The sequence below is a fragment of the Micropterus dolomieu genome, linkage group LG20 (genome assembly GCF_021292245.1).
Source record: "Micropterus dolomieu isolate WLL.071019.BEF.003 ecotype Adirondacks linkage group LG20, ASM2129224v1, whole genome shotgun sequence".
In the NCBI taxonomy this organism is placed as follows: domain Eukaryota; kingdom Metazoa; phylum Chordata; class Actinopteri; order Centrarchiformes; family Centrarchidae; genus Micropterus; species Micropterus dolomieu.
In genome coordinates, this window is record NC_060169.1 from 30,547,242 (window position 1) to 30,566,156 (window position 18,915).

The following is an 18,915-nucleotide window of genomic DNA, read 5'->3' on the forward strand; positions in this document are numbered from 1 at the left end:
TGGGGGGGGGGGGGGGGGGGGGGGGTCGGTATGAGAGAAAAGGGATCTTCCTGGTGGAGGAAGAAAAGAAACTTGGACCAAGAGAGAAGAGACAGAGAGAGCAAGTGAGCAGAGGCAGGTAAAGAGGAAAGAGCAGAGAAGAGGAAACTGTCTGGCAAAAGCTATACAACACAAACAGGAAAACAGTCCCTGTATGGAAGCAGAAGGCGGCTGGGGGACGTCTGAGGTCGGGGGAGGGGACACAGTATGGCAGTCCCACAGGTCAACAGGCTGGGCAGGCAGGAGGAAGGTGGTCCCGCTTCCTCTTCTCCTCCTCCTCCTCCTCCCACTTTACAGCTGTGTTAGGCTGTGTCCCGCCCCCCTCCTCTCCCCCCTTCGCCTCCCATGGGCCTCCTCTTCACAGGTAGAGCTCCTTGGCTCTGATATGCTGCAGCTTCTCTCTCAGCATGCGGAAGGAGGGCCGCACCACGGAGTCCAGGGTCCAGCACTGCTTCATCAGGTCGTACACCACGGGCGGGCAGCCGTCTGGGGCGTCCATCTTGTATCCCTTCTCTACCCGGGGCACCACCTCTTTCAACGGCTGAGAGACAGAGACAGAGCAATGCTGACATAGATTCTCTACATGAACATGTTGGTTGATATTGAGCTGCACCTCAGCATCCCAGGCAAAGGTTATTCTTCACAAAAACAAATAACTAAATATGTAAATGTAGCAAGTGGTGAAGCATGCTGCAGCAGTCTGATGGCACAAATCTAATTATTTTGGTACAAGACTAATAATTCTCGAATCATGTACAAAAATAAACAATAAATAAATAAATAAATACTGATCCCAGCAATGAAGCCTGCCATCTGCTGGTATACCTCAGACCCTGGTGAGCCACAGAAAGCTGGTGTTCAGGTACTTACAATTCTAGGGTAAGGCACGCGGCCAAAGGAATAGATCTCCCAAAGTAGGATTCCATAACTCCAGACGTCCGACTTGGTGGAAAACCTCTGTTGAGCAAGAAAGAAAAGAAAAGCAAAGGCATTCACAGAGGGTTAGGTATTCTCAGGTAGTTTGTGCTGCCTCTATCCATCACAACTAAACTGGGTCTTGGTTTGTTTGTTTCAGTGCAATTTCAGGAGTTCAAGTGAGGAAACCTGAATAATATGACAATAATCACGCTTTTGATAGGACTAGTACTACTTTAGCATGTGTCAGTGAGGCTGAGAGTGTGTACATGCAGATTTGACAAAGACTCAGAAGAAAATGGAGAAGCCGCAGGCTGCTAAATTACACTGCTGCTGTAAAATGGACCACAGTGTCCTGAACTGGATTCCAGGCGACCTGGACTAGTAAAGAAAACAGGTGCCAGGAGCTAAATATTAGCAAGAACCCCCTGTGCAAAGAGATTCAGCCTTAACTGGCACCTTTGAGTGAGAATTTGTTGCATTTGCCAATTTTTGTTTTTTGTACCTGCACTTTTTGAGTTTTGGGATAGGAAAACAAAAATGTTCTTGGATGAGGCCCAATGTTTGTTTTTTACTGGTCAATGTGATGTCAGAGCAGTGTCAGCATTTTTGAAGATTATTGATGATAAACTGTTATCGTCCCTACTTTCTCGCAACTTTACATCTTAGCACGCTGATACTCAAGTTAAAGCCTGTGAAGCAGGTAAAGACAAATGCCAAGAAAGCATCCTCGACGGTCTGCTACCTGTCCACCCCTTGTCTCTCTCACCTTCTCTCTTAGAGCTTCGGGGGAGGTCCATTTGACGGGCAGCTTGGCAGTGTCCTGTATGGAGGAGGCCTCCTTGGTGAGGCCGAAGTCGCTGACCTTGGCATTGTTGTCGTCAGACACCAGCACGTTACGAGCTGCCAGGTCTCTATGGACGAAGTTGTTGGCCTCCAGGTACTCCATGGCTTCACACACATCACTGTGACAGGAGAGATGATGAGAGGGGGCTGGATGACGAAGATATTAACAACCCACAGGTGTGTGTGCATCTACTACTTCATTTATGTATATATATTTGTGGCAGTGGTTACGACTTTCATCATCAGCTCTTGCCAGGACACACCAAATGACGACTACAGTGCAAGTTTAATTCATTAAATATAAAGATGGGGAAGTTGGAAGAGAAAAAAAACAGGCTAAACCACAATATGTTTCCTCATTTACTTGCTTTATGATCATGAAGTTAAAATCTAATCCCTTTCACTCCTCTGTCAGGTTCATTCAAGGTTACATGGCTCATACTGAAAATGAATCACTTCCTTGTGAATGCATGTACTTATGCCTACTGATTGTGCTGAAGTGTTTACACTTATGTAATGGTTGCAATCATTTTAAGTTGTGCTGGGTTACAGCTTCAGCTAAATGAAAACTTTAAGGCACTTGACTTGCAGATAAAGCAGCCATTTATCAAGGCACAAAAACCGCAGGATGGTTGCTTGGGTAAACAAAGGCTTCTTTTGTTTCCAGTCTCTCATGTGCGTGACACTGCTCTTTTGAAATTCTATTCAGATCCTGACAGCTAAAGAGCAGCAGTTTATCTCTAAACCTTGAGGTGTGCTGATCACACATTTGCCGTTTCTACACATGTAATGAATATTTGAACAGAGATGAAGAGGACTCACAGTGAGAACTTGAGTAAGCAGTCTCCACCGAGCACGGTCCGTCCTCGAGATCGAAGGTAGTCCACTAGGCTGCCCTGTGACAGTTCAGAGTATTAACACAACATGTAGTGGACACGGAGCATTTTTAGCATGACTGGTTTCCACCGAAGAACTAATCCCTGACACCGAAAGTGTATTCTCAAGTAAGCATTTAAATAATTCATGCTTATTACTTTGTTATTTAGAGGATTTTTGATATTCTCTTGATTTGTAATAATTTCTATTCCAGGTTTGGTATATTACATTAAAGGGAATAGTTTTTGGGAGAGTTAAATGAGCAGACTCTCATATATGTACAATGAACATATAGCTACACCCAGCAGTCGGTTAGCTTAGCTTAGCACAAAGACTGGGCGGAGTATTTCTTGTCAGGGAGCAGTTGCCAGGCAACTCTAAGAAGTTACAGCCTCGACCAAAGAAATAGTCCAGCACATAACCGGTTTTCGTATGGATTGAGCAAATGAAGTAAGTTTTAAAATATAAGCTTATTTCTGATAAAAATGATTAGTGGTTTTCTGTGACAGGAAACAAAAAGAAACTTGTGTAACAGACCTTAGCCATGTACTCTGTGACGATGTAGAGACTGCCCCTCTCCTCGACAATAACCCCTAGCAACTGCACCAGGTTGTTGTGCCTCAGTTGCCTGTACAAAACAACAGAACCAGAAATGAAGTGTTAGCTTGCTGGAAAACCCTGATGTGTCTCCTGTGTGAAAAGAAAAAACATTTTATTTGAAAGACTTGTTAGGGATAGAGGAATACTTGGAAGACCTTACGTCATGACAGAGGCCTCTGCGATGAAAGCCTGTGCTGTGGCGTCATTTTTGATACACTTGACCGCCACTTTGGTCCCTCTGTAGTCTCCTACCATCACATCTGACAAGGACACAGACAAGGGGAAGTTTTAGTACAATCTCCGAGGCGACCTTGGTCTCTTATTATGGCTCTGATGTATGAAATTAAATGATGCAGAGATCCTTGTCAAATTAATTCCTTACCTCCAAACTCCCCTTTGCCAATGGTCTGCAGCAGCTTCAGCTCCTTTCTGTTCAAGGCCCAGCCACCTGCCAAGAAGGGACAGATAACACTTAGCAGACTTCACAGTCAACAACAATCATGCTATGAGTCTAATGACATTAACGTAAATCACCCACGGAAAAGCATGCATTGAAAAAGGCCACCCCCCCACCCCTCAATATGTTATTGCAGAACATGTGATTTTGTAAGTAAAATTTTGACATCAAAGAACGAGAATCACTGAAGTATTCAGAAAATGTATTAACTTATTCATTAGTGAGTTTCACATAAATCTTCTGGTCAGAGGAAAAGTTGTACTTGAATGATGCATCTCCCATTTGGGAGGAAGAGTGTTAATTTATTTGAACATTTAGCCAGTTTTCTGGCGTAAGAATTAGCCGGGTCAGAAGGCTACGCGAAGAGGAATGAAGAGAGACAGAGGTGGACGAAGACTCAGATTGACCTTGAGAACTGGTGATGCCCAGCAGTCGTCCCCAGACACACACAGATTAATTACCCTCTGTTGATTAATGTTATTAGGACCAGAGTGATAGCGAATTCTTGTAGGAGATGCAGGCTTTGTCTGTAAAATGTGCACGCACTTTATGCTTGTGAGGGTTTGCGTGACAGTATATCATGTCCCTGTGTGCATTGGTGCCCGTGTCCCTGTAGAGCAGTGTAATGAGCCGAGTGTGTCCTTACTCCTGGAGAACTCGTCTTGCGCTGCCACTGTTCCCTCCATCAACTTGGGTTTAATCAGCCTGGTGCAAAGGCCATCGGCATCTTTGGTGTAATGCTGGGGACAGAGTTAGAGGGAATTAAATGCATTTACTGATACGCAAAGGCAAACATCAGTATGTTTAAGTGTTGCAAATCCCAATCCCAATCCATGTTGACATTTTCGTTAGGTGTTTATTGTCTGAATTATTAAAAATCTCGTGTCTGCAATATATAATGTAATAGTTCACCCTCACCCTGCCATCTTAGACCTAGTTGAATAATCATGGACTGATGTCCATAGATTAAATCTGAAGGCTGAGTCTGTATACAAGCTTTGATATGTAAAACAAAAGTTTTTCCAGTAACATTCTACAGAGGAATATCAAAAGTAGTGATGAAAAAAAGATTCAGGCTGTGTCAGAAGAGTTGACGTGAGGGGGGCTCTATCTATTTAATATGTACACGATATCAGTGGTGTTTGCCTTCTCCAATGAGAGACACTTATCAACACACACAATATTATAGAGGAGAATGGTTGTCTTGAGGGACAACAGAATGCCTGCCTCATTTCCATCCAATAGAGGTGATTTTAGAACATAGTAATATCAACAAAAAAAACAACTAATTTTACTATACACAACCATGAATAAAATAAACACAATTCACTGAAACCCAATGCATCTGTACTGCAATTATACATCTATCAACATCTGCTGAAGACTGACAGTACGTGTAAGGCATCTGAAAAAAGCTTTAAAGTAGCTCCCGAGCTGGGAGGTATAAAGGTTTTTAGAGCACCCACTGTGGAAACCAGCAGCAGAGAAGTGTGTGGGTGTGAGAGAGGTCAATGCGTTTTACCCTTCACCCCCCAGAAACACAGCAAACCAAACAAACCCCAGCAGTATCTGCTCATCATCCTGCAGTCAGCTTAGACACCGACATTATGAACGCAGATGTCCCATTTCGGTGACACTGAGAAAGAATATGAATCTTAAGAATCCAAATTTGAGGGCCAAAAAAGGAAAAACAAACGTTCAAACAAACAGTGAATCATTGACTTACTACCAGACAGCTGAGGTCGTATGGGGCCATCAAACTGCTGTTTGACCACTAAATTAATAAAATAGCAAAAGAAAACACTACCCCACAAACAACAGAACCAATGTTTTACAACTGCAGCATGACGAATTGACTGAGTGTACGTTGCCCAGACGACCACCAGGCGGCAGCAAGGTGAAGGAAGGGTCAGCTCCACTTCATCATTTAGCACTGACACTGCAGCCATTTATGTTTTCGAACAACAATTGCATCACCCTCTCTCCTCACATTTATATACACATAATAGATTTTCTGAAGAGATTTTCTTCAGAATTCATCAGTGATTTAACAATAACATGTATTATTATCTGTACAGTGTTTTCTCCATGACTGTGAAAATGTAAAGTAAAGTGTTGCTTAATTAGTCCTGCTTGTTTAACACATTACAATTACTTAAATTCAGTCTTTTAATGCATGAAAATGTGTTTTTAAAACACAATGGTAGTGGATAAATCAAGATCTCCCCATATATAATTAACGGGGAAGGGTGTAATCACAGGGTAAAAATACAAAATGGGCATAGTAGCTGAAAATACTTTCACCGTCCTGTTACACCCATGCAAATACCATATGGCGCCATCTTTGTTTCACTTCACCAGTCCCACTGCGTAGATGTGACTTACATACATAACACTGTAGATGTAGTGATTGACAGAATAGAAGCCTGGGTCTGTTTGTATATATTTATGCACACACTGTGTGTAGATGCTATGCTGTGTGTGTGTATATGTAGGTCTATGAGAAGCTCGCTGTGCCAGGCCAGTAGGAGCGGGGCCGGCAGAGCAGGGGAACAGTGAGCAAGCCGGAAAAACACACAAGAATGTGAGGAATCCTCTCATAGGCTATTATAGAGAGAATGAGAAGACACAAGGGAACGCAGACAGAGGAGAGGATAAAGATATAGGGAGAATGAAGAGCGGAAGCAAAATAAGAGGTTGACATGGATGACAAAGAGAGGAGGAAAGAAAGCACTGTGCCAGGTAGACACGAGGGAACGCAAAGAGAGGAGGAGGGAGGGAGGTGGAGAAAGGTAGTGGAGGCAGGACTAAGCCTGGAGGGTGTGAACAAGAGAGAAAGAAGGATAGAGAGATAGATTGTGGGTGGCTGATAACAAGAAAACACTGGGGATGTAGATGGTCTCAGTGCCAGCTGGCACATTCCTGTTGTCCACTTCCAGTGCCCCGCAAGGCAAAAAGATGAGGTCCAATTAAAAGTGTGATAGCCGCCAATCCAGCTTTTCTCTTTATCTGAGAGGATGAAAGGCCTCTCTGTCTCCCCCTCGCTCTCTGCCATCATGTCTCCTGTCTTCCCCTCTCCACACTATGTCCTTCCCCTGAACCGGCTTTCTGATAACAGCCAGAGAGTGAGAGGATCAGACAGCTTTTTGAAGAATTTGAACATGTACTTCGGTCTGAATTTTAGGGAAACTCCATGGGGACACTGAATGTGCGTGTGTGTGTGGGCCTTGTGTTTCCAGAGTTATGTAATCACACTGCTGCATGATAGATCACACTGTAACTTGATGTAATTTTACTCCTGGCATAAAAATTGGAGAATGGATTCCAAATCTCAATCATTACATCATAAATATATACAGACTCACTTTTTTATTCCTAACATCACACAGACTTGAAATAGACTTGTATAACTGATAACAAAAGGCCTACATGTGTACAAGCAAGATAATGAGAAATACCACATTTGCTGACAATTTAGTCTGTAAACATAACAGACTTTGAGTGTTTCACTACAATGTCTGAATGACAAGGAGAAGTGATCTAAAAGGCAATTTTGACAACAAACATATTTACCTAAAACAAAATGTGCAACAGTGAGAAACAACACAAAGTTGATGAGATGACCTGCATCATCTTTTTGGGTAGGTATGTACAGCTAAGTCTGCTGACATGTAGGTTGAAAACTGAAAAAAGTCCATACAGTCTTCTTGGGTTGCAACTAATGATTATCTTTTACTATACTGATGAATCTGCGGATCATTTTCTTGATAAATAGTTTTGTCTGTACAAAGTCAGAAAACAGTGAAAAATGCCCATCACAATTTTCAGCGAGACACCTTCAATTAGCATGTTTTGTCCAACAAGCAGTCCATAGTCTAAAAATATTCAGCTTACTATCACGTGAGACAAAACCCAGCAACTTCTTCACAATTGAGGAACTGTAACGGGAATATTTGGCATTTTTGCTTGAAACAATGACAATAGATACATTATCAAAATAGTTGTGCTTTGATGTGGCATTATGTTTGTGGAATCCATATTCTAAACCACATTTTCAGCCACAGCAGCCTTTTTTGAGACTTAGAAAGCATGACCAGCTGCCTGAAAATGTTGCCCTGCATCTCAGTGACTTTCAGGAGAGAGGAAGTATCTCATGGAACATGAAACAAGTGTGACATATATGGACAGACTTTCAGTGGTCAAAGGTTTCCTTTTCTTTCAAACTACTATCTTTACAGGCTTAATCTGTGGTCACTTTGTGACTATCTGTTCTCACTATTAAAGTTTAAAGATAAACCCAACCAACTGGCCCTACTGAGTGGCCAATTATCCTTTTCATCTGCCAGACTGAAAGCCAAGGGTATTATGGATATCTAGGGTATTATGTAAAGAACTTACAGGAGCTGAAATGGCAGCTATGTTCTCTGCTGTGCCTCACCTCAACCAGCTGCATGAGGTTCTCAAAGTACTCCTCCTCGTCAATGGTGAGCTTGCCGTTGTGGTAGATGATGCGGTAGTGCTCCACCTTGCCGTCGCAGCTGACGCACAGGGTGTAATCGCCGGGGTAGTTGGTGCTCTCCCTCACCAGGAACAAGCCCGTCTCCGGAGGGTAGAGGAGCCGCTCGGCCTGCTCCCGTGTAATCTTCCCATGAAACCAGCTACGAGGAGGAAGGACGGGCAGAACATAAAGGAAACAGGGTGAGAAAGGAGGAATACAGTGTACATAGTGTAAAAAAGAAGGAGGACAAGAAATGAAGAGGGAGGAAAGGAGAAAGAGTTAAGAAGGAGGAGATAGTGAATCAGACATGAAAAGGGACACAGAGATAAAACAAAGTAAAAACAGGGAAAGAGAGATAACTGGTCAGAGGATCGTTTGAGATTAAAAACTGGCCTGTACTGTACGTACACACACACACACACACTTATTAAGAGACATGTCTGATCCATGCACAGAAATACCACATGTGCCAGTTCTTGTGGAAAACAAATTAAATCCTCATATGCTCTGTGTCAGTGCTACCAGCATCACATAGGCCTAAACTCTTCAAAAGCTCCTACAACAGATCACGCATTTTCACCACATTCATTTGAATATTAAACCAGACGGAAGGATCCACTTCCATGTATCACGCCCCACAGCCCTCCTCTGAAATGGGAAGTGAAAAACTAGTGTGGACCGGTAAGGGGAAGCCGGCAACCGCACTTCCAGTCTGTTCAGCGTGAGCGGTGCAGGGGCAGGGCCGTCTTGACTCAAGGAGTCAGTGAGAAAGCACCTGAATCCAAACAACAGGAAACATGGTGCTCACAAACACACATGCATGTGTGCGCACACACAGACACACACACGCACGAAGCCTGAGGCAGAGTCGGAAACTGACACATGGGCACTGCAATAACAGGAAAGTGCAAAAACTGCTCAGGCGAGGAGGTGGTTAGGACAGAAACAAGTCACCCAAGAGATGGACTGACTATTCAACATAAATAAGAACAAATAAAGCTCTTGCTTCTTTATTTAGAAGCTAGCTGCATCACCCTGCTTTACTCTCCCCATATAGCCTGCTGGATATATCTATAGGCTACTAATGGATATATTAGACAACTGCATTACAATGAGTGCATTTACATGCACATTACTATCCTGAGAGAGAAACAGAGAAACCTGGTCATATTATTTCTGTTTACATGATCATAAAAGTATCCAGGTTTCTATTGGTCTGTTTGAAGGTGATCTGATACCTTTCAACAACTTATTTCTGTACTGACCTCAACAACTGAGAATGAACACAGTTTCTGGCCGTTTGAACTTTCTCCATCTGATCACCGTGATGGAAAACAAGAGCGACTTCACAATTCATGATCTGTACTGGCAAATCAGACTTTCCCTTTCAGCATGTTGATCATCATTTATCTTTGTATTTTTTGGCTTAATAACTACTATGTAACTTGAGTTGAGCACAGACGTGCAAACATGGCAGAGAATTGTCAGACACCGGGATAAGAGCTTATCCAGGTTTCTGAAACCAGGATATGATGTTTACAGGTGCAGCACGCAACTGGAATACTTCAAAAACCGGATCATAACCAGGATACTAGTGCGTATGTAAATGCACTCACTGGCACCTACTGAACTATGGTCTTTATAAATCTCTTCTATGCTAACATATAAATATTTCTCACCACCATTGTGTCTCTGTATTAAACAGCAACTTAATTGTTACCTGTAATCTGCAACTGTTGATGTGTAATGCATCTTAGATTTCCCAATAAAATAGTCCTCATCATAAGGATTCAGAATTTTGGTATCACTAGTCCTGAGGTCAAACACACCACCATTCCAGCACCGTAACCCAGTTGTGTGAAAGGTCGTATTAGCCGCGAACACTAGCAGCCCATAGGGTCTCTCTATCCGTCTTGGCTGGTGAATGTGTGGTAATCAACGGCTATAATTGATTTAGCCCATTTTCCCGTGGCTGCCTCGTCACTCACTTCCTCCTCCTCCTCTTCATACTCGGCCTGCTCAGCCAGCAGAGGCCCTTGTGGCAAAGCAGCTTAATACGGGTTGAGTTGATTAGATCAGCGCAGGCAGCTTCTCCGATGGACAGCAGCTCCCTAACTCCCACTAATCCGAGAGCAGGCGCCAAGCGTGGACGGCCCACAGACACACATAGCCCTTTGGTGGACACACACTAGCTATTCTGTTCATGGCAATTAACTGCAGTTTTCATACATTACATCATACTGAAATAAAAAAAGGCACACAAAGGTAGTAAACTACTTGTTGGGGACAACAGGAAAGGAGGAAATAGGGCAGCAAGGTTGAACACCACTGCTCCCTTTTGCTGTGGTGCTGTTCCGTGTGGCAGATTTCTGCCACATGGGGGCAGCAAACAGAGAAAGCAAGCTGTTAGATGCCAGTGAGGAAGGAGAGGACAGGATCTACTGCTGAGTATCATCCAGCCATGGTGAGCATGGGGACGGTAGACCACAGCTGAACCCTTATGTAACCCAGAAGAGAGGGAGAGGTCTTCTCTGAGACATCTGTCGGTGATTCACAACAAAACCAACAGTCCCTGTGGGTTACAGCTAACGGCTCAAGAAGAACGACTTATCTCAAAGCCAGCAGTAAGAACATGAGGTCAGCAAGTGTGTAACCATGCAGACATTTTAGAAGTCTATTCATTCCTTTCAGTGACAGAGTTTACTTTTTCTCCAGTACTGACTGATGCCGTCAATCAACAGTTAATAACTTTTATGCTTTTTGTTGCTCTCTACAAAAGAAAAACATTTATGAGGAAAACATCCACAGCCTTACTAACTAAAGTGGAAAACCAACTACTTGTCGGACAACAGGAATAATTACACAATCAATCAATGTGACCACCTCTAGGTAAACTTAAATCTAATCAGAGCTGTAGGAGTAGGAGCTGGCCCTGAAGTTAAGTAATTCATGCTGTTGCATCCATAGCTGCACGAGGCTAATTTAAAGTTACCATACGGCCTCTTCAAAGGAGAGCTCAATGCTTTTAGCAGCAGCTGATGAAGTGAGACAAAGAGGGTCAAAAGCCTATTTAAATGTTTCCTGCCAACAAGATGTTGAAGTGGCAAACCGCCATTGCTATAAGAACTGTTGAACTACTGGCTCCCATGCTTATGACTTCCTAAAGGTTTGATCCTTGGACTTTCTCCTGGGATTATAACGTATTTTAGTCACACAACATAGCCCCTAAAATCTTCAAGACAAATGTGTCCTTCAGGAAAACAAGAGGACCAACCCAAATTAACTTAAATCAACATGTTTAAAGATTGGGTCTGACTTTCCTCACACCACACTGAAATAAATAACTTTCTACTCATCTGTATAGTTGAAATACTTGTTTTATTATTAAAACTTGGGGGATACAGACAAAAACCTTGAGATGACAACATCTCATAGCTATGTGTTGATACTGTAGCACTCAGCTTTCCTGTCTCGTTCCATTTGCATATGCCTCTCGTTATGTTTTCCTCTTTTTGAAATAGCTATGGATTCAAATGCAGCACGCAGCTGGTCCTAGCCTTGGTGGCAGCCGGATACAGATGAGAAGACACAGCACAAACCAAAAGAGATGGAATTTCAATCTTTTGATGCTTTGCCTGACTTTAGAAATAAACACTACATTTCCCCTCGCTGCTGGAAACAGAAGTGAACGGGGGTACGACAACTTGTTCACATACTTAAGGAAAGACAGCATATGGGGCAAAGACCTCAGAAGAATAATCATAGCTAAATTAGTTACTGTAATTACTGCTGCATATTGTCATATTCCTGTACTACACTTTGGCATTATGTATCAACATTTTTCCACAATGTTCTTTCTAGATAAAAGACACACTGTAAACATTCAACAGTTAAAAATAATGTTTGAGTGTGTGTGTATGTGTTTAAATTAATACATGACACGCGCACACACACACACACACACACACACACACACACACACACACACACACACAAAGAGAGAGTTATGTTGTGTTTCTCCTCCATTACTCTTCTTGTACTTACGGCATAAGACTGAGTTTCCCTCCTGACTTGACTCCTTCCCTTTTCTGGACATAGTTAGCCGGGATGGTGCCCTCTCTTCCCACTGTGTTCCTCGCTCTGTACCAGTTGGGATCCTGAAACAGCCAAACAAAAAACAACACCACAATGTTATTATTGGTGCTAATAACTGTAGTGCGCTACCAGGTCATTCTGTAGTTGATGAGCGTCCCTCTTGTCCCTCTCTAAACACACTGAGTTGGATGCAGAGGTGATACGGTGGAGTTCCAAGCTACAGTGCTCTACAAATAGTGGAGAATGGATGCCAAAATCCACATTAATACTAAGGGTTCAGTTAGATATCTGTGGGCATTACTATATCATTGCAGGCAGTGTGGGCTGCTGTATTTCTGAGGCACCAGCAGGACCTTGAGAGCACCTCTAGCTAAAAGGAAACCCACTGACTGGGGATACAAAGCTAAACAATTAACTCTTAACTCAATCCTCGATTAATAATCTTTTGGCCAGGATAGCGGTTTTAAGGACTAATTTAGTATAACATTTCCAAAATATTCAGAGCCTACTTACCCTGGTGACTCCGATGATGGTCAGTACATCTCCTTTACAGAAAGGCAGGTCCTGTTCGTTGGCAGTCTGGAAGTTGTACTTGGCTACACACTCTGTGCCAGTTGACCATGGTGCCTACATCACACAAGGCAGAGAGGAACCAACATTAATCAGAGGGATGTCAGTCAGTTCAGTATACAGAGCTTAACTGCATTTGTGACAGACAACACAGCAACAGAGTCAAAAATATAGATAGCTAGGCAATGTTGGGGGACAAAGAAAGAATTAAGCCAACAGTTTGTTCTGTTTAGCAATGTGTGATGGTCCTGGGTTTGAATTTTGAAATTTCGTTGTGGAGTTTTGTATGGTCTTCCAATGTTTGTGTGCTTTTCCTACATATTCAAAGGACATTATTTTATCGTCTGTTGTGATGGGTTTATCCTGTACAGTTCGCTAGTAAAAAACAAACATAGTAATAAATAACACAAATATGGTAATATGCCCTTATTTTACTTCAGCCAGCATTTTCAAAGCACGTATGATGGACATCTCAAAAATGTAATAGTGTGTGTGCACAGTGGTGGGGTAAAGATCTCTGGCAATAACCTGTATCTGTACACGTGCATGCTAACACCACTGACTTCAAAACTATTTATTAGTAGGGCTGTACCCAATGCTTTTTTTTCACATTTGAAGATTCTACTGGGGTTTTCAAGTGCAGCTTTGACTGTCATACTTCATGATGCCATAAGCCTAAATATAGAAAAAATATTCCCTTCCATCAGAATAAATGAGTTATATTTTTTTTATTCATCAATGAATATAACTTGCCTACCTTTGTGTGAGGCAAGCAGGAGAGCAAACAGTTTTTGCCAACAAATATGAATTGAAGCAGAATATTTTGTTTGATAAAAACATGAACATGATTTTTAGAAATGATTACATCTATCTTTTTTCAATAAATGAATACATTTTTGGACATTACAAGGCTGTGGAGTTATTGGAAATGATTGGATCATATGAGTTGGAAACAATCCTGTGCTGCCACCACTGGAATCTAATTCTAAAAATAGTATAATACTAATAATGTTAGTGTAGCCCAATCTATACATGAAAATGTCTAATAAATAACATCTCACAGTGCTATATACAATTTTCACCTTCCGATTTGCGATTTGTGACCTTAGGGAATTCCCAGTGTACCTTCACACAACTTTTACCTGAGCAGAGATCTAATTAGCCAGAAAAAAAAACTGAAGTTGGTGGGCAGTGTCTTTTAAAAAATGGAAATAATATGTGCTTTCTGTGAGAGGCATTTCCTGTTCTCTGGCACATATGAAGTCATTATACCACAGTTGCTGGCTCAAAATACTGCAAATGTCTTTAAAGACTAGTTGCACTCACTTTCAGACACAAATTTAAATGACAGCAAGATAAGGATGTTTTGTGTATTCCGTTTTGCACTAAGAGCTGTGTCAGCTCAGTACAGTGGTGTGATCAAAAACATGCCACAATAGAGTGAATGAGATGAAATGAGAAAGCTGGAGTACAAAGCAGCAGGTGTGAGTGAGCGAGTAAGGTCCTTGTAAAAGCTGCTTTATTCCTGACAACAAATAGCACAGCTGAATGTGTCTGAAGCAGCCTCACTCAACACTGCATACTGAGTTTGGGACCACTGGTGACGACTGTGACTGGGGGTTAATGTAGATATAGAAAAGCCTTGCTTCTCCACAGTTACTAATTTACATGTGGTCAGTTGAACCAAACTTTATTTATGAAGATCATTTTTGCTAGATAGATATACACTCACGGGCCACTTTATTAGATACACCTGTTTGATTGAACGCTGATTAGCCAATCACATGGCAGCAACTCAATGCATTTTGAAGTTCAAACCGAGCGTCAGAATGGGGAAAAGGGGAATTAGGTGACTTTGAACGTGGCATGGCTGTTGTTGCCAGACGGGCTGGTCTGAGTATTTAGCACAACCATCTCTAGGGTTTACAGAGAATGGTCCCAAAGAGAGAAAATATCCAATGAGCGGCAGTTGTGTGGACAAAAATGCCTTGTTGATGTCAGAGGTCAGAGGAGAAAGGGCAGACTGGTTTGAGATGACAGAAAGGCAACAGTAACTCAAATAACAGCAGAATACCATCTCTGAACGCACAACACGTCCAACCTTGAAGCAGATGGGCTACAGCAGCAGAAGACCACAGCGGGTGCCACTCCTGTCAGCTAAGAACAGGAAACTGAGGATACAATTCATACAGGCTCAATAAAATGGACAACAGAAGATTGGAAAAACGTTGCTTCGTCTGATGAGTCTCCATTTCAGCTGCGACGTTCAGATGGTAGGGTCAGAGTTTGGCATAAGCAACATGAAAGCATGGATCCATCCTGCCTTGTCTCAATGGTTCAGACTGGTGGTGTAATGGTGTGGGGGAAATTTCCTTGGCACACTTTGGGCCCCACTTTTGAAAGTATGCCTTGGAGGATTAAGGCAGTTCTGAAGGCAAAAGGGGTCCACCAACCCAGTCCTAGCAAGGTGTACCTAATAAAGTGGCCAATGTAGTTGTAACTTAGATTCGCTCCCATAAGACTAAAGTGTTTATTTTGACTTTTTTATATTCCAAAGACAGTGATGTTTTTAAAAATGTCACCTGACTGTAGTGAAGCACTTTGGTGCGTACAAACAACCTAAGGAGACGTGAAGGCAAAGGGTGCAGGGGAGAAAGTAATCCTACCCTAAAAGCTAGCACTTGAGAAGCAGTAGTCAAACCACTGAGCCAGCCAGGTAATGTGAAACCACTAAAGCCGAGCAGAACTCTTTGATGTGCGCACCGGCTATGTTCAATAACACATTACTGCTGATATGGGTTTATTTCAGCACCTCTACATGCATTCTCCAGCATGTGCATGCACACTCACATTTGTGTACGTGTGTGCATGTTAGTTAACCTTTATTCAGTCAATCACTCTCGTGAAATTGACACTCATTTCAAGAAAGTATTAAGGTTGGATATCATGACCAAAAAGTTACACCGCATTGAATGTTGGTCGCCAACATATTTTCAAGCTGCACATTTTCTCCTGCTTTATTTCTGTTCTACATCAATATGAATACAATATATTTTGGCTTTGGACCGCTGGTTTGACAAAACAAGGTGTTTAAAGATGTCATTGATGATAACATTGAAGCTGTGATGGAAATCCTTTACTATGTTATATAATTTTATAGACCCAGTAGTAGTAATCAATTGGGATGCTTCAGTTTTGGACCAAACAATGATATTCTTGAGTGTTAAGGTTCATTCTCAATGTTGGAAACAGGACAAGACACTATGAGAAACAGTGTTGACAGGAGGAGCGTAGTACTGTGCTGTTTGCCTCTAGACTAGAGAGTGAACTGTGTTTGAACAACAGTTATAAAATCTGACAGCTGGTGCTGAAGACAACACTCTTATCCATCACACCTTGAGACGGGAGTAACAATAGAACTGCCATTTATTCTTTCACCACCAACACTTCAAGTAACTGATTGTGACTGTAAAATCCTGACAATATTCATAGTACCTGATAATTATTTTTAAGTATTGAGAGAAGGCCTGTCATAATAATTATATTATCAGCATATAGTACAATATGTGGAAATAACCCTTGATGAATTTTTCTGACCTCTATATTGCCCACCATTAGGGCTGGGCCTTGTATCGGTATAATGAGGTATACCGATATAATTTCACAAGCGATATAAATTTAGACACTCCCTCTGCGTCTGCACACAGCCGTCTACTCACAAACTCTCTAACAACATGGAGGGAGAGACAGTGACTGCGTTTACATGCAGCCAATAACCCGTTCAAAACCGGGATATTAGCAATAACCCGGTCGCGAACGGCCATGTAAACACCGGCAAAAACCCGAATATGCTCATATCCCGGATTTTAAAAACCGGGATATTATACCTGGGGTACCCCTTTTCTAACCCGAATTTTTGGTCATGTTAACGCGTATCGGCATATCCCCATAGTGATTTGTGTTCTGCGCATGTTCTATTCGCAAGGAATCTTGGTCTTTTGAGTAGAGGAACTTCTTGTATGCGCCAAACCCGCGTGCAGTATACGGAAGTAAACGAGGTAAACATGGCGAGACGCAGCACAGCACCGTACTTCTGGAGCGAGGAGGAAACCAATTTTTTAATTCATGTTGTCAAAAACATGAATATAATGGCTTTTGTTGACGGTAACGTTTGGACGTACGTCAGTGAACACACCAGCCAGATGTCATTCGTTAGCGACCACGTTGATTTTGTTTTGATAGGCTACGTCGTCAACTCCTTGTGAATGGAATCGCATGAGGAAAAGTCCAGAAGATGAGTTATTTTCTTTGGCAACTTCATATAACATAGCCTACTACTGATGGAGAAAGTCACCGGAACAGACTCACAGGGAGAGAGTGACGGGGAGAAGCGGGGCACGCTGACGTGTTTGCAGCAGAGCCACGTTAGGTCTGTGAGTGTGAAGAGAACTGAAGGAAGCGGATTCAATAAGTGAGTGACACAGTACCGGGATATGACTTTTTGGTCCATAATCGCCCAGCCCTACCCACCATGTTAACATAACAAATGGACCGAATGAACAGTAAAAAAAAAAAAAAACTATGCTGTCACAATTTGCTGTCATTTCTGGTCAAGTTGCTTCTGTCCTCTCGTTGTCTGCTATGCTAACTTTGTCACAGTAAAGTACAACGATAGCTGTAATAAAGTTACATACACAAGTTTTCTCACTGGGTAGTTCCACCAGCAATGTCCAGTTTTGTCCGGTTTTTATATAAATATGAAGTAGTGCCAAACGACGCTTACAACACTGGAACCGGATGTGCACGGAAGCTAGCTGCTGAGAAACTCGACTAGCACGTTGTAATCCCAAAAACTAAAGTAAAAAGCTGATTTAATAAAAGCAGTTTACTCCGAGCTCCTCCCTCAAGCAAACGGCGTAGTTGTCAGGGCATAATCCAGTCCGACCACAGGTGTTTATTTGTCCAAAAGCTGGAACGCTGCTCCCTGCTCCTCTAGCCCAAATTTTGCAGCTCTAAACCGGCCTGCAGATTTTCCATCGCCCGCTCTGCCAGGCCCTCTCCACACAACACTCTGAAGCTGTCCGTGACGTCTGGACAATCTCGTTGACAGGATAAAAGCCCAATTTGAGAAAGAGAACCTTTTGTTGTATAATTATTTTCTATGTCAGTTTCAGTTAGACTATGTGCATTTTTAAAAACAAAATCAGAGTCAAAAAAGCAAACAGATGTTAGACATTCCCTCCAACTATCACCAAGACGTTCTTCTGTAAGAATGAACCTCTTTGTGCTGGTGTTGCTGCTATGAACAAGTACCAGATGCTGGTTATCTCTAACTCTGGAATCTCTAGGCAACGATTCTGAGGGCTCCGATGACATTATAAAACAATTATTGATACATCTATTTTTCTAGACAGGATTTCTGGATAATTACCAAACATTTCATTTGTACATTAGAATAAAAAAAAAAAAACGTCCCCTCATCACCGTCACTTTCTGCTGCTCGATCTCGAAAGATTCAGTCACCCACACACACATTACGCACCGTTTCTTAAAAGACCTAACTCACGCTGCTTTTATAACAGCACCTGTCACATATGTGCACAGTGTGCGAGTGAAAATAGTTAGTTGTGCACTGATATTAATGATCGTGTGACATTTTAGTAGGGGCGCACATTCATTCAGCAGCAACAGTCTGCCAAATATAGGGGGATCACTGGTCTCTGTTATGTGCACGCCATAGACAGTCCAGGCGTTGCACTTCCACACGCTCTGTCAACATTACATTATCAATTAACATTTAGAAAATGAATTTATGACACTGGTGAATCGAATCACAATTGTCCACATCTCGATGCATCTAAGAATCTATTTTCGCCCACCCCTACTGGTTATCCTGAGCGACTCCTTGTTTAGATGTGTGTAGCTGTATGAAATGTAGAGAGTGCTCGTGTTAAAAAAAAGCGCTTGCCTCCCTTTGCATCTGTAAACCTGTACAATGGGTAAATGTGAAAAGAAAAAT

General features: G+C 42.2%; 1 protein-coding gene across 1 annotated transcript in view; it reads right to left on the reverse strand.

Moving 5' to 3' along the window:
- Positions 1–7: 7 nt before the first annotated feature.
- LOC123959134 (tyrosine-protein kinase CSK) overlaps positions 8–18,915 on the reverse strand; it is a 48,144-nt gene continuing 29,236 nt past the window's right edge. The window contains exons 3-13 of the mRNA XM_046033029.1: positions 12,840–12,953; positions 12,276–12,388; positions 8,172–8,391; positions 4,380–4,473; positions 3,659–3,724; positions 3,437–3,536; positions 3,214–3,304; positions 2,623–2,696; positions 1,724–1,919; positions 910–996; positions 8–580 (exon numbers count right to left, since the gene is read on the reverse strand). Of these exons, the coding sequence (XP_045888985.1) occupies positions 398–580; positions 910–996; positions 1,724–1,919; positions 2,623–2,696; positions 3,214–3,304; positions 3,437–3,536; positions 3,659–3,724; positions 4,380–4,473; positions 8,172–8,391; positions 12,276–12,388; positions 12,840–12,953 (1,338 nt within the window). The 3' untranslated portion in view covers positions 8–397. The remainder of the gene's footprint in view (positions 581–909; positions 997–1,723; positions 1,920–2,622; positions 2,697–3,213; positions 3,305–3,436; positions 3,537–3,658; positions 3,725–4,379; positions 4,474–8,171; positions 8,392–12,275; positions 12,389–12,839; positions 12,954–18,915) is intronic.